The following is a 15,485-nucleotide window of genomic DNA, read 5'->3' on the forward strand; positions in this document are numbered from 1 at the left end:
AGCAGCTCCGGGGATTTATCTTGGACTGTTTGAATGAAGAGAGTTTACGGTGGGCCTCTTCGGAACCAACGATGACTTCCAGTTATGCAACAGGTCATGTGATTCCTCTCCGACGCCAGCGTGAAAATGAAGCAAGAAAAAGTGAAAGTGAGTAAGTGAGTGGGCGAGCGAGCAGGTACACGCCGCGCTACCCCCCCCCCCCCCCCCCCCCCCCCCCCCCCCCGCACAGCTGACTCAGCACTTCCAACCATGACGGCCGGATCGTAGGATTCATGTCCACTCAGGACGCAGAACCCAGTAATGACAGGCGCCGTTCCTTTAATCGGCAGGTGAGCTGAGTGTGGAGGAATGTGGGTGGAGACACACCTGAGCAGGTGGAGCAGCCTCCATCAGCTTCTGCTCTTATCAAATGATTTAAAGGAGACATATCATGCTTTTAAATCCTTCCTTTTTACATATAAATCATACAGTTGTGGTCTATATAAAGCGGAACTGCAATGCTTGGGTCTGAATTCCTCATTATTAGAGCTCCACAGGCCCCTTTTCAACCCCTTTTCTGATGTGCTTCTGAGAGCAACTCGTTTTGGGGCGGTCTCTTCATACCCCGCCTCCTCTCCAGGTTGCAGAGGTGACACTCGGTTCAACTCCACCCTGTTCGGCCATCTTTGTAGTTTGATAGAACAGATACAATTATCTAGCGGCGCAGAAACTTTATATTCACACATTATTTACAAAATGTCAACAAGGGAAGATTTGTCCATCCAGCCATACATGTTGGAGCCAGAGTCGGACCCGGCGGAGCCAGATGAAAATGACCATGATGCACCTGAAGAACAACGTCTTCATATGGATGTAACGCAATGGTGTGTTACTATATTTACACTAACTTCTCCATCCATGCCCACTACTACAATACTGCCTGTATTACAATGACTACTTAACACAGAAGTTACATTCTAATCTAAAACGAGCACACAGCGCTAACATATGAAGACGGTGCAACTGCTAATGCTAACAAAACAATGACAGGGACGTCTTATCATCACACTTTTTAGCGTTATATACAGCTTACCGAAGTGCTCTGTTCGTCGTCTCCATAGATAGAAGGAACTGACCGCTCAATCAGACCAAGTCTTTCGGCAAATCCTTCTTTATACTGGCGGAGGTTGTTGAAGCAGTCGTCCTTAAAGTGCTTCGCGCACACAAAAATGACCTTACCCACAGATGTGGGTACATTTCTGTGAAAAATAAAACTCAACCAGGCACTTGGAAAAGGTTCTGATGCTGGGAGACGGTGTAACGAAGCTTGTGGGTTACTACATCCAACAACCGAACATTTCGACTTATCCTCTCGTAACTTCGGTTGGACTACAAAATCGCAGCGAGAAACAAAAATGGCGGATTGCTCGAAGTGTCGATGTCCTAATTTGGCAGTTCCGCCGGGAATACTGTGACGTCATTGTTCAAAAAACGTAATAGAGAATAGAAAAATCGAAACGGATCGCAAAATATGACCAAAACAGAATATAAAGATATCAACGGAGCACCTGAAGAGACTACTTTGAACTTTTCTGTACTTCTAAACACTCTAAATATACAACAACATGCATTTAAGGGCTAAAAAAGTGGATTTAGCATGATATGTCCCCTTTAAAAAGTTCGTGAACGGTGCTGCTTCTGGTTGAGTCTTGGCCTCCAGTGACGGACGCCGGTTCAAATCCCGGTGGCGGCAGGAAGAGTAAAAACCAGCCGAGTCTTTGGTTGAAGTATCGATGAATATAAAAGAAATGATGTCTAAATCCCAGAAGGAAAAAGATTCACTCTCAATATTATTACTTTAATATTACTGGATAATTCATCTGTCATTGGGTTTCTTTGTTTTACCGCTTTGATTTAAAACACGAGATATAAACTGTTTTTATCAGTGAGGGTCTGATTGGAGTATTTAAAGTTAACAACAGCCTCTGACTCAGTGCTGTCATGATACCAACATGTTGGTATCGATACCGATACCGATACCAACATGGTGGTATCGATACCGATACCGATACCAACATGGTGGTATCGATACCGATACCGATACCAACATGGTGGTATCGATACCGATACCAACATGGTGGTATCGATACCGATACCGATACCAACATGGTGGTATCGATACCGATACCAACATGTAGTTCCGTTAGCAGGTTAGCAGGTTAGCAGGTTAGTAGGTTAGCAGATTAGTAGGTTAGGAGATTAGTTGGTTAGCAGGTTAGTAGGTTAGCAGGTTAGTAGTGTAGCAGGTTAGCAGGTTAGTAGGTTAGCAGATTAGTAGTGTAGCAGGTTAGCAGATTAGTAGGTTAGCAGATTAGTAGTGTAGCAGGTTAGTAGGTTAGCAGGTTAGTAGTGTAGCAGGTTAGCAGGTTAGTAGGTTAGCAGATTAGTAGTGTAGCAGGTTAGTAGGTTAGCAGGTTAGTAGTGTAGCAGGTTAGCAGGTTAGTAGGTTAGCAGATTAGTAGTGTAGCAGGTTAGTAGGTTAGCAGGTTAGTAGTGTAGCAGGTTAGCAGGTTAGTAGGTTAGCAGATTAGTAGTGTAGCAGGTTAGTAGGTTAGCAGGTTAGTAGTGTAGCAGGTTAGCAGGTTAGTAGTGTAGCAGGTTAGTAGTGTAGCAGGTTAGTAGTGTTTCCACTCTGGACCAGACGTGTACTCTAACACTGTTTACACAGCGGAGCTTCAGTGTTGATGGAGACACCGTGCTCTTTTGTTTTGAAGCCAAAGTACTTCATATAGTACTTCATATAGTACTTCTAGTACCTTTTTTTTCTACAAGTTGCAGCCTTGTGGATGTATCAGCTCTCTCTCTGTACATCTGGTATTCTTTTCAAAGTAGAAGCTCGGTTGGGAGAAGATTGTTTAAAAAATACTTTGTTTTGACTTTTATTTTGAAGTTGTGTAGGTCGAGTATGAAGCACTTATTCAGTTGCGGCTCTCGGGTCGGAGCGTGGGAACCGTCACACTCTGGGAACCCTCACACCCTGGGAACCCTCACACCCTGGGAACCCTCACACCCTGGGAACCCTCATACCCTGGGAACCCTCACACCTCGGGAACCCTCACACCCTGGGAACCCTCACACCCTGGGAACCCTCCCACCCTGGGAACCCTCACACCCTGGGAACCCTCACACCCTGGGAACCCTCCCACCCTGGGAACCCTCACACCCTGGGAACCCTCACACCCTGGGAACCCTCCCACCCTGGGAACCCTCACACCCTGGGAACCCTCACACCCTGGGAACCCTCCCACCCTGGGAACCCTCACACCCTGGGAACCCTCACACCCTGGGAACCCTCCCACCCTGGGAACCCTCACACCCTGGGAACCCTCACACCCTGGGAACCCTCCCACCCCGGGAACCCTCACACCCCGTCTCTGAGAACCCGCAGTGCAAAATCAAATACAGACAGAAATCAAAGAAAGTGGAGCTGCTTTCTGCACTTTCAATCGTCCAAAACAAGTCAGGAAGCAGAGCAGCCGGCCGCCGCCTCTCCCTCAGAGAGACTCTCCCTCAGAGAGACTCTCCTCAGAGAGACCGACTCTCCTCAGAGAGACTGACTCTCCTCAGAGAGACTCTCCTCAGAGAGACTGACTCTTCACGGAGAGACCGACTCTCCTCAGAGAGACTCTCCTCAGAGAGACTCTCCTCAGAGAGACCGACTCTCCTCAGAGAGACTCTCCTCAGAGAGACCGACTCTCCTCAGAGAGACTGACTCTCCTCAGAGAGACTGACTCTTCACGGAGAGACCGACTCTCCTCAGAGAGACTCTCCTCAGAGAGACCGACTCTTCACGGAGAGACTCTCCTCAGAGAGACTGACTCTCCTCAGAGAGACTGACTCTTCACGGAGAGACCGACTCTCCTCAGAGAGACTCTCCTCAGAGAGACCGACTCTTCACGGAGAGACTCTCCTCAGAGAGACCGACTCTCCTCAGAGAGACTCTCCTCAGAGAGACCGACTCTCCTCAGAGAGACTGACTCTTCTCAGAGTGACCGACTCTCCTCAGAGAGACTCTCCTCAGAGAGACTGACTCTCCTCAGAGAGACCGACTCTTCTCAGAGTGACTGACTCTCCTCAGAGAGACCGACTCTCCTCAGAGAGACTCTCCTCAGAGAGACTGACTCTCCTCAGAGTGACTGACTCTCCTCAGAGAGACCGACTCTCCTCAGAGAGACTCTCCTCAGAGAGACCGACTCTCCTCAGAGAGACTGACTCTCCTCAGAGAGACCGACTCTCCTCGGTGCAAATTACAACAGTGACGTTCCGTGGAGATGGAAATTTTTTTAAAAAGGTACCGGTACCAGCCGGGTCCAGTATAGTATCGTTTTAAAGGCGTCAGTACCGCGAAACCGATACAGTACCGGTATACCGAAGTACCCTACTCTGACTGCATCAACTGAAACAATAAAAGCTGTTGCTTGATATATGATGTTTAACATTTAATCTTTCAAACCAAAGAGTTGCAGCGAAGCAACAATAAACCAGGAACAGACTGGATTCTAAAACCACAAGTCTGTTTTTTTATTTTCTTTTTATAGTTTCTTAACTGGTCATTTCTACAAGGCAACAGGTCGCTCCTGTCACAGTATCAGTACAAACCCTCTGTGGCCACTAGATGTCACTGTATGACAACCAGAAGCTGCTGCGGCGCCGCAGAACAACCTCCAGAAAACATGTCTAGAAATCTGACGTTTTCCTTGGAAACAGATGTTTTCAAAATGTGTGACTGAGAAACTTTTCTGAAACGAAAATACAAAACCACCGTTTTACTTGAAGCTGTCGTGTGAATCGACAAAAGACAAAATCGAATAACGAATTGAGGTCTTTGGGTCGTGAGACGAGCACATGCCTGATCTCTAGATTCTAACATCCACTCAGGAAATCCCTCTGAATAATACTCATTACTTCAAATATAAAGTTACTCTGAACGGGAAAGTTACCTGACTGTCAGGATCCGTTTGGAAACAAACCCTGAAAAGTTTTCTCCTTCACATTTCTACCCTCAGTCTTCCTGTTGGGCCATGACGGAGGTCCTAATAGAAGCTGCAGTTCCCCGGCGGTCAGGTGGTGTTGTGATGTGGGCGGAGCCAGAACGCAGCGGCGTGGGATCAGATAGTGTGTGGAGACTTCAGCAGGACTCTTGTTTAGTCTCTGTTGTGCATTAGAGGCCCCGGCAGCTTTATCTGCTCCACAGCTTCTTAATCCTTCAAACCTCCGTCTCCACAAGAGGAAAACACTTCTCTTGTTTTTTCATTTCAGGAGCAGAGCTCCTCCCGACGTCCCTCTGGAGAGCTAGAGGGTGTCGGTGAGCCGGATCGGAACCGACTCCTCAACACGGCTGACGATAATCCTCCCAGAGGAAAACTCACCTTTCTTCTACTTTATCATTCTTTTTCTTTTTCTAAGATTCCTGAATAAATTCAGAAGAAAGTTCAGTCACTACGTCTGGCAGGAATCAGATTATAATCCAGTTTAGTTGTTTTTGTTTTATTCATTTACAGTGAAGGTCTTACTTTTCTGCTAAATGAAGCTTCAGATTTTTAACATATTCCCCCTCTAACATCAGATTATAGAGCATCTTCCTCCTCTAACATCAGATTATAGAGCATATTCCCCCTCTAACATCAGATTATAGAGCATCTTCCTCCTCTAACATCAGATTACAGAGCCTCTTCCTCCTCTAACATCAGATTATAGAGCATATTCCCCCTCTAACATCAGATTATAGAGCATCTTCCTGCACTAAGTGCTACCAGGCACTTTGTACTATAATAATAAATTTAGTGACATTTTCCATTTAAAATTGTTTAACGTCTCAATAAAACCAATAATAACAATGTCCTTCTGAACCTGGAGGTGTTGTTGGCATTTAGACGAACGCCTCCAACCGAAGCCGGAGCAGCTGAAGCCAGAGCTGCTGCAGGCCGTTAACTGGCGAGTAGAGCAACGCCACATGAAGCTTTATGAGAAAATAGATAATTAACCTGAGAAATTCCTCCGTTTGTCTGTTGGAGCTTCTTTATCGTGATGATAAGAGACGTCGTAAACTGATGAACAGAAGGTGTGTGTGTGTGGTGGGGGGGGTGGGGGGGTAGTGGGGGGGGGGGGGGGGGGGGGTCTGCTGCAGGCTGTCAGAAGCCACCTGTTGTCCTGCAGCCTGGAGCAGTGAGCCAGTGTCTGAGGCAGTGACCGCTGCAGTGGACGCTCTGTGTTCAGATAGCTGTCTTCTTCATCTAACATCAGATTATAGAGCATCTTCCTCCCCTAACATCAGATTATAGAAACAGGAAGGAAGGCAGGAAAAGAGATGAACGATATAAAACAGAATTTGAATAGATAAAATCAGAGTGCATGGCAGGAACGAAGCCGACAGAGTGGATGAAATCAGTAAACATGAATATCAAAATAAAGAAGGAACAACAATAAAAACATTTCATCTTTCTGCTCCGACTGGAGACGATTCAAAGATTCTGTCTCCTGAATGACCAATTAAAACGAAGATCTCCAACATCCAATCAAAAGGAATCGTTGCACGAGCTGCAGGAGAGTTGGATGACTTCATGCTCCTCACAGAGTATTTCTGCTCCTACTGCGTTGCAGTGTGCATGGTGGCCGGTAGAGGGCGCGAGCAGCCTGTTTCCTCCCGGCTCCCCAGAGCAGCAGCTCAGGTGTTTGGTCCTGCAGGAGTCAGCACGCTGCAGCTCACCTCATCCATCTTCACTTTAAATGTTCACATTCTGCATTTCCTCTTGTATTTCGATGCGCTGAGGAGTTAAATAATAATAATAATAGTAATAATAATAATAAATCAAACTGCTGTTGAATAAACCGTCAGGTGACCCAGCGAGCGGGGAAAAGCCAGGACACGCGCGCCCCCGCCTCCCGCCCCTCGCTCTGATTGGCTGACGCTCTGACCGTGCGGGCCTGTGATTGGCCGGGCGGGCCGTCGGTCACCGGAGCGCCTCTGTGCAGCTGCTCGCGCTCTGCGCTGCTTCAGTGCGTCGAGCGGCGGTGGAAGAAAGTGAAGTCTGCGCGTCTCGTTGTGCGTCTGCGGACCGAACAGTAGCGCAGCGCAGCGCAGCGGCGGCGCGCCTCTCCGCCTCCAGAGCCGCACGCATCCCGGAGCGCAGCCCCGCAGCAGGACTTTATTCTCCACATCATTTTGAGACACGCGCAGATCTTTGGTTTTCTCTCATGCGCCAGCAGCCGGAGACATGCGGACTAATATGAGGAACCTGCGCCGCTTCTCGATCTTCTGTCTCCTCCTGACGCTGCGGGTCGAGGTGAGAACTTCATCCTCTCACCGGATCCAGCTGCTGCTTTTTACTCCTCGCGCGACCGGAAACGTCTCTCCTTTCTAAATGACTGGAAAGGTTAAATTCCAGCTTTAATTGAATCTCCTGCCGGCGCGTCAATGGAATCATGTGATGGCGGATTTCTAAATTTGCGCTTCCTTCGTTTGAGAAATTAGATTTAGAGTCTTTAAAGTCGTGCATGCAAGAGAGAGAAGTTGTCTTCAGTCTTTTAGTGGAGGGAAACGTTCCACCGCAGCTTTCTCCAGAGGACCGCAGCTGCGTTTTCTGCGCAAAAGTTCAGTTGAAGTTGGTGGAAACAGTTTCCCAGGTTTCCTGCGCAACTTCAACTGCGTCGAACAAAGTCTTCAAGAAAGGTTTAGAAATCCAAGCAGCAGTTTCCTCAACACGACTGACCTGAACGCTCATCCTGCGGCGGTATGAGGTTGACCTGTTGGAGCCGCAGTCTGAGTTGCGGAGTTGCTGAATTGGAGGAGCAGCAGGTTGAGCTGTGCCAAAGTGTTCATCCTGCGGGGGATCGTCTCAACGAGTCCAGAAAACGACTCTTAGTGATTAATAAACGGAGACTCTCTCAGCTGCTCATTGAAAATCACTCGTGTCACTTTGGGCTGAATTCTGATGGAATGTTGCGTCTAACAGCGGAGGAGGCGGTAGTTTCTCCTCACGTTCTGACGCACTTTTCTGTCCTCAGGTGTCTCAGTCCACCGGCTACTTCGAGCTGCAGCTGGTGTCGGTGGAGAACCGGAGAGGTCAGCTCCTGAACGGGGACTGCTGCGACGCGGAGCGCAGCGCGGCGGACGGAGACTGCGGCGCGGACGAGTGCGACACGTACTTCAGAGTGTGCTTAAAGGAATACCAAACGGAGGTCACGACCACGGGACCGTGCACCTACGGCTCGGAGACTACTAAGGTTATCGGTGGGAATACTTTTCAGTTCAGGAGCGGCCAGAAAACCGGACAGAACCGGAACAACGATGCGGGAAAGATCGTCATTCCCTTCAAGTTCGCGTGGCCGGTGAGTGGATCAAGAAAGTTTTGTCGGTAAAGTTGTCATATCATCTATAAGGAGGAGATTGTCTGTGTGCGTAAAGACTGCAGCTGCTCTTGCGCGGTTTGTGGTGAATCATCCTGCAGTCTGAGGCGGTGCAAAGTGTAATCAGGCGCAATTTGGCGCAGTTTTCCTAAACGCTTCTGTCTGGCTCGTTCTCTTCTCCACACATTTCTTCATCATCTCACGAAGGGCACTGCACTGCCTCCTCTTCCTCCCTGCTAACTTTTTGATGTCACGTCAGCGCGTCTCTGGTGAATCCAAAACGCTCCGAAGGCGCAAGACGCGCGGCTTTTACGCACAGCGGCGGCGGGGCTGCGTCTCGGTTTGATGAGTTACTGAACAAGCAGCTGTGTGTGTGTGTGTGTGTGTGTGTGTGTGTGTGTGTGTGTGTGTGTGTGTGTGTGTGTGTGTGTGTGTGTGTGTGTGTGTGTGTGTGTGTGTGTGTGTGTGTGTGTGTCGGGGGGGTGCGCTGATGAAGAAGTGGCAGGAGACTGATTATCTGATCCAAACTGAGCAGGAGGCCAATCAGGAGCTTTCTGTGGAGACGCAGCGTGAGAAGTTTAATGGTGAGACTGAGGAGGAAACATCAGGTCCGGTTCTGGTCCGGTTCTGAGTGGAATGAGGAGGAAACATCAGGTCCGGTTCTGGTCCGGTTCTGAGTGGAATGAGGAGGAAACATCAGGTCCGGTTCTGGTCTGGTTCTGAGCGGAATGAGGAGGAAACATCAGGTCCGGTTCTGAGTGGAATGAGGAGGAAACATCAGGTCCGGTTCTGGTCCGGTTCTGAGTGGAATGAGGAGGAAACATCAGGTCTGGTTCTGGTCCGGTTCTGAGTGGAATGAGGAGGAAACATCAGGTCTGGTTCTGAGTGGAATGAGGAGGAAACATCAGGTCCGGTTCTGGTCTGGTTCTGAGCGGAATGAGGAGGAACGTCTTCAGTCAGTGGGTCAGGAGAGGAACCACCCACAGTCCCAGCAGAGAAGCTTTTCTTAAAGTAAAAGTCGTTTCTGAATCATCAGGAGACGAAAGAATTTCTTCTAAAAAGAGGAAAGTGTCTCCGATGGAGCTTCTGGGTTCCCGTCTGTCTTTCTACTAAGATCAAATAGAAATGGTTTTATAAGATCACTCATAAAGGTTTTTAAACTCTTCTGTACAAACAGGGATTGAAACTCGACTGGTCCCCTGGATTATTAATAATCCACTTTTTCCTCTTTAAGTCATTTTTGCACAATTTTATTGGATAATTAAAAATGTTCACAAAAAAACTTTGACTTTCACCTCAAAATAGTTTAAAAAACGACGTTTAGGACTAGAAGGACTGAACGTCACTGAATCACAGGAAGTTCTGGATCTCGACTGTTTCGGTTCTGGTCTCGTCTTTTAATAAGAAAACAGATTATTGATTTATTCTTCTGTGATTGAAACATTCTTCAGTAATATGTGACACGCAGGTCAAAGCAGAGACGTTGTGTCCTGCTGGAGACACTGGAGACACTTTGATGAGCAGTACCGTGACCCAGTCAGAACCTGGAGGTATCAGGACTCGCTCTCACCACATCGGACCCTGAAGCTGAACGCCTCACAGATAACTCATAAACACTCGATGGTCTTCTGAACACTTTTATTAGAAACTGTTCAGTTTTCATAAATAATGAGAAATCTTTGTTAAACACATTTTGGAGTAAAAGTAAAGAAACCATGTCAGAATGAAAGAGTTCTGCTGGTTCTGGTTTCTATCAGTGAGAGCTGCTTGGTCCAACCTGTGAGCTGAAGTGAAGACAAACGGCTCGCGGCGGCGCCGTGTGCTCATGTCAGGAAACATATCGGCCACTTTGTGCCCCCGACGGCTACGTGACCCCCCCATTCATCACCCGCCGTGGTCAGCTGTCAGCGGACGGCAAGATGGAAGGAGTGAGCTGGGGCCCGGCGGGGAGATCCAGTTACCACTAAGTTGTGTGGATATCAGTGTCACCAGCTCCTCAAGCAAGCCCAGCGCCGCTCAATCTGGGCCGGGGATCCCTCTCCGGATCACACCCCCAACGCCACCGGGTCAGAGTGTGTGTGTGTGTGGGGGGCGGGGGGGGGGCGGGGGGGGGGGGGGTATGAATCCCAACAAGCTCGCAGCTGCTGAAAAAAAAAAGTAGTTCCAGAGGATGAAACTGACTGAAACTGAAATCAGGTGTAGATTTAATAAAAGGTGGAACCGTCACACCTCCACACTCAGATTACCGTTCAGATTATTATTCATGTTGGACGCAGAGCAGCTGGCTTCTTGAATAATTGATCGTTATTTAAACGATGACCTGCAGGAAGTCGCCTGAGAAGCTAATTACGCTTCGTTTCCACTTCTTCATCCGTTAAACTGAGAACATGTGAAGGTTTTTCTGCTCCGGCGGCTCCGTACAGATTATTGATCCATTCCTCTTGTGAGCTGCAACAAAACTCTACTACAGTGAAGGTCTGCTCTACATCAGTGTCAAGAGTCGCGCCACCGCTCTCCCGCTCTCCCGCTGCCGCTCTGCCGCCACCGCTCTCCCGCTCTCCCGCTGCCGCTCTGCCGCCACCGCTCTCCCGCTCTCCCGCTCTCCCGCTGCCGCTCTGCCGCCACCGCTCTCCCGCTCTCTCGCTCTCTTGCTGCCGCTCTCCCGCTCTCTCGCTGCCACTCTGCCGCGCTGCTGCTCTCCCGCTGCCGCTCTGTATAGAAAGAAAAGAGGTTCAGTTTCCTGTCAATGTTTAACTCGACTTTACATTTGAGGCCTGAAGGAGTTCAGAAGCTCCTAAATCGTTTCTTCTCACTGACGTTTTTATTTTTATTAGTCTGACGTGTAAATTTGCTCTAAAATAAGGAGCGAAGTGGTTCGGTGCAGCGGCCAGAGTTCATGAAGTAACAAACAACAAACACAACAAACACCACAAACAACAAACAACAAAAAACAAACACAACAAACAACAAACACAACAAACACAACAAACAACAAACACAACAAACAACAACAAACACAACAAACAACAAACACAACAAACAACAACAAACAACAAACACAACAAACAAAAAAACACAACAAACACCACAAACACAACAAACAACAACAAACACAACAAACAACAAACACAACAAACACAACACACAACAAACACCACAAACACAACAAACACAACAAACAACAAACACAACAAACACAACACACAACAAACACAACAAACAACAAACACAACAAACAACAAACACAACAAACACAACAAACAACAAACACAACACACAACAAACACAACAACACACAACAAACACAACACACAACAAACACAACAAACAACAAACACAACAAACAACAAACACAACAAACACAACAACAAACAACAAACACAAAAAACACCACAAACACAACAAACAACAACAAACACAACATACAACAAACACCACAAACACAACAAACAACAACAAACACCACAAACACAACAAACACAACAAATACAACAAACACCACAAACACAACAAACAACAACAAACAACAACAAACACCACAAACACAACAAACAACAAACACAACAAACACAACAAACACAACAAACACCACAAACACCACAAACACCACAAACACAACAAACGCAACAAACAACAAACACAACAACAAACACAACAAACAACAAACACAACAAACACAACAAACAACAAGCACCACAAACACAACAAACAACAAACACAACAAACACCACAAACACAACAAACACCAACAAACACAACAAACAACAAACACCACAAACACAACAAACAACAACAAACACAACAAACAACAACAAACACAACAAACAACAACAAACACCACAAACACAGCAAACAACAAATACAACAAATACAACAAACACCACAAACACCACAAACAACAACAAACACAACAAACAACAACAAACACCACAAACACAACAAACAACAAACACAACAAACAACAAACACAACAAACACCACAAACACAACAAACAACAAACACCACAAACACCACAAACAACAAACACAACAACAAACACAACAACAAACAACAACAAACACAACAAACAACAACAAACACCACAAACACAACAAACAACAAACACAACAAACACAACAAACAACAAACACAACAAACAACAAACACAACAACAAACAACAAACACAACAAACAACAAACACCACAAACACAACAAACAACAACAAACACCACAAACACAACAAACAACAAACACAGCAAACAACAAACATAGCAAACACAACAAACAACAAACACAACAAACACAACAAACACCACAAACAACAAACACAACAAACACAACAAACACCACAAACACAACAAACACAACAAACACAATAAACACCACAAACACAACAAACACCACAAACACAACAAACACCACAAACAACAAACACAACATACACAACAAACACCACAAAAACCACAAACACAACAAACACAACATACACAATAAACACCACAAACAACAAACACAACAAACACCACAAACACAACAAACACAACAAACACAATAAACACCACAAACACAACAAACACCACAAACACAACAAACACCACAAACAACAAACACAACAAACACCACAAACACAATAAACACCACAAACACAACAAACACCACAAACACCACAAACACAACAAACACAATAAACACCACAAACACAACAAACACCACAAACACAACAAACACCACAAACAACAAACACAACAAACACAACAAACACAATAAACACCACAAACACAACAAACACCACAAACACAACAAACACCACAAACAACAAACACAACATACACAACAAACACCACAAAAACCACAAACACAACAAACACAACATACACAATAAACACCACAAACAACAAACACAACAAACACCACAAACACAACAAACACAATAAACACCACAAACACAACAAACACCACAAACACAACAAACACCACAAACAACAAACACAACAAACACCACAAACACAATAAACACCACAAACACAACAAACACAACAAACACCACAAACACAACAAACACCACAAAAACAACAAACACAACAAACACAACAAACACAACAAACACAACAAACACAATAAACACCACAAACACAACAAACACCACAAACAACAAACACAACATACACAACAAACACCACAAAAACCACAAACACAACAAACACAACATACACAACAAACACCACAAACACAACAAACACCACAAACACAACAAACACCACAAACACAACAAACACCACAAACACCACAAACACAACAAACACAACAAACACCACAAACAACAAACACAACAAACACCACAAACACAATAAACACCACAAACACAACAAACCACAAACACAACAAACACCACAAACACCACAAAAACAACAAACACAACAAACAACAAACACAACAAACACAACAAACAACAAACACAACAAACACCACAAACACAACAAACACCACAAAAACAACAAACACAACAAACACAACAAACACAACAAACACAACAAACAACAAACACCACAAACACCACAAAAACAACAAACACAACAAACAACAAACACAACAAACACAACAAACACCACAAAAACAACAAACACAACAAACAACAAACACAACAAACAACAAACACAACAAACAACAAACACAACAAACAACAAACACAACAAACACAACAAACACAACAAACACCACAAAAACAACAAACACCACAAACAACAAACACAACAAACACAACAAACACCACAAACACAACAAACACAACAAACACAACAAACCACAAACACCACAAAAACAACAAACACAACAAACAACAAACACAACAAACACCACAAACACAACAACACCACAAACACCACAAAAACAACAAACACAACAAACAACAAACACAACAAACACCACAAACACAACAAACACCACAAAAACAACAAACACCAACAAACAACAAACACAACAAACAACAAACACAACAAACACAACAAACACCACAAACACAACAAACAACATACACAACAAACACCACAAACACAATAAACACCACAAACACAACAAACCACAAACACAACAAACCACAAACACCACAAACACAACAAACACCACAAAAACAACAAACAACAAACACAACAAACACCACAAACAACAACAAACACAACAAACAACAAACACAACAAACACAAACACAACAAACACATAAAACAACAAACAACAAAGACAGTTTGCTTGTTAGAAAAACGTTGATTGTGACTTTCCTCCTCTTCTGCCACATATTTAGTTTGAAATAGTGAATTAATTTACTCACATGGAAATTCTTCACTGCCTGAGCAGTTCTCCAACCACACACCAATAATAGACCACACACACCACACTAACCCCCCCCCCCCCCCCCCTGCACACACACAGAAGAAGGGTTGACTAGACCCCCCCCCTTTTTATAATTAAAACCCCTCCACCCACTTTCCTTGTGAGCCTCCAGTCACGAGGTGGTGGGGTATTTTTAGGACTCTTAAGATGCTTTTTTTGTACAGTAGAGAAAAAGCAAGCCTTTGCTTCTCCTGCCCCCCCCCCCCCCCCCCCCCCATCTCCCTTCTCCCTCTCTCCTTATGGGGTATTTTTAGAGTGTCTGTCCTCCCCTCACCCCTCAGTGGGTAAGTGAAGGATCAAGGGTGTGTGCTCTGTCGCTCCTTCCTCCTTCAGTTTCATAGGCTGCCCCATCATCCATCCATCCATCCATCCATCTATTATCATCCATCTGTTATAATCCATCCATCCATCCATCCATCTATTATCATCCATCTGTTATGATCCATCCATCCATCCATCCATCCATCCATCCATCTATTATCATCCATCTGTTATCATCCATCCATCCACAGCCAGTTTGCTTCTTCAGGTGACAGGTGAGCCCCGGCGCCCCCTGTTGGCCAGCCACTACTGAAACCCTCTATGAAGACACAGAAATCCCTCGTTGCTTTTTAACTCTGGTTCCTATTAAACTCAGTGGATTTTATGTTGTTGTTCAACCCAGAGTTAGTTGTGTTGGAATGATATTTATTGTGAATAAGACTAGATCACTTCTAGTCTGTGAAAACAGGAATT

At 45.5% G+C, this 15,485-nt stretch overlaps 1 protein-coding gene across 1 annotated transcript in view; it reads left to right on the forward strand.

Annotated features, from left to right (window-relative positions):
- Positions 1–7,058: 7,058 nt before the first annotated feature.
- Positions 7,059–15,485, forward strand: part of LOC308119654 (protein jagged-1-like) — a 56,283-nt gene continuing 47,856 nt past the window's right edge. The window contains exons 1-2 of the mRNA XM_080479802.1: positions 7,059–7,322; positions 8,044–8,367. Of these exons, the coding sequence (XP_080335928.1) occupies positions 7,254–7,322; positions 8,044–8,367 (393 nt within the window). The 5' untranslated portion in view covers positions 7,059–7,253. The remainder of the gene's footprint in view (positions 7,323–8,043; positions 8,368–15,485) is intronic.

The sequence above is a fragment of the Lipophrys pholis genome, assembly GCF_963383615.2.
Source record: "Lipophrys pholis genome assembly, chromosome: 14".
NCBI lineage: Eukaryota > Metazoa > Chordata > Actinopteri > Blenniiformes > Blenniidae > Lipophrys > Lipophrys pholis.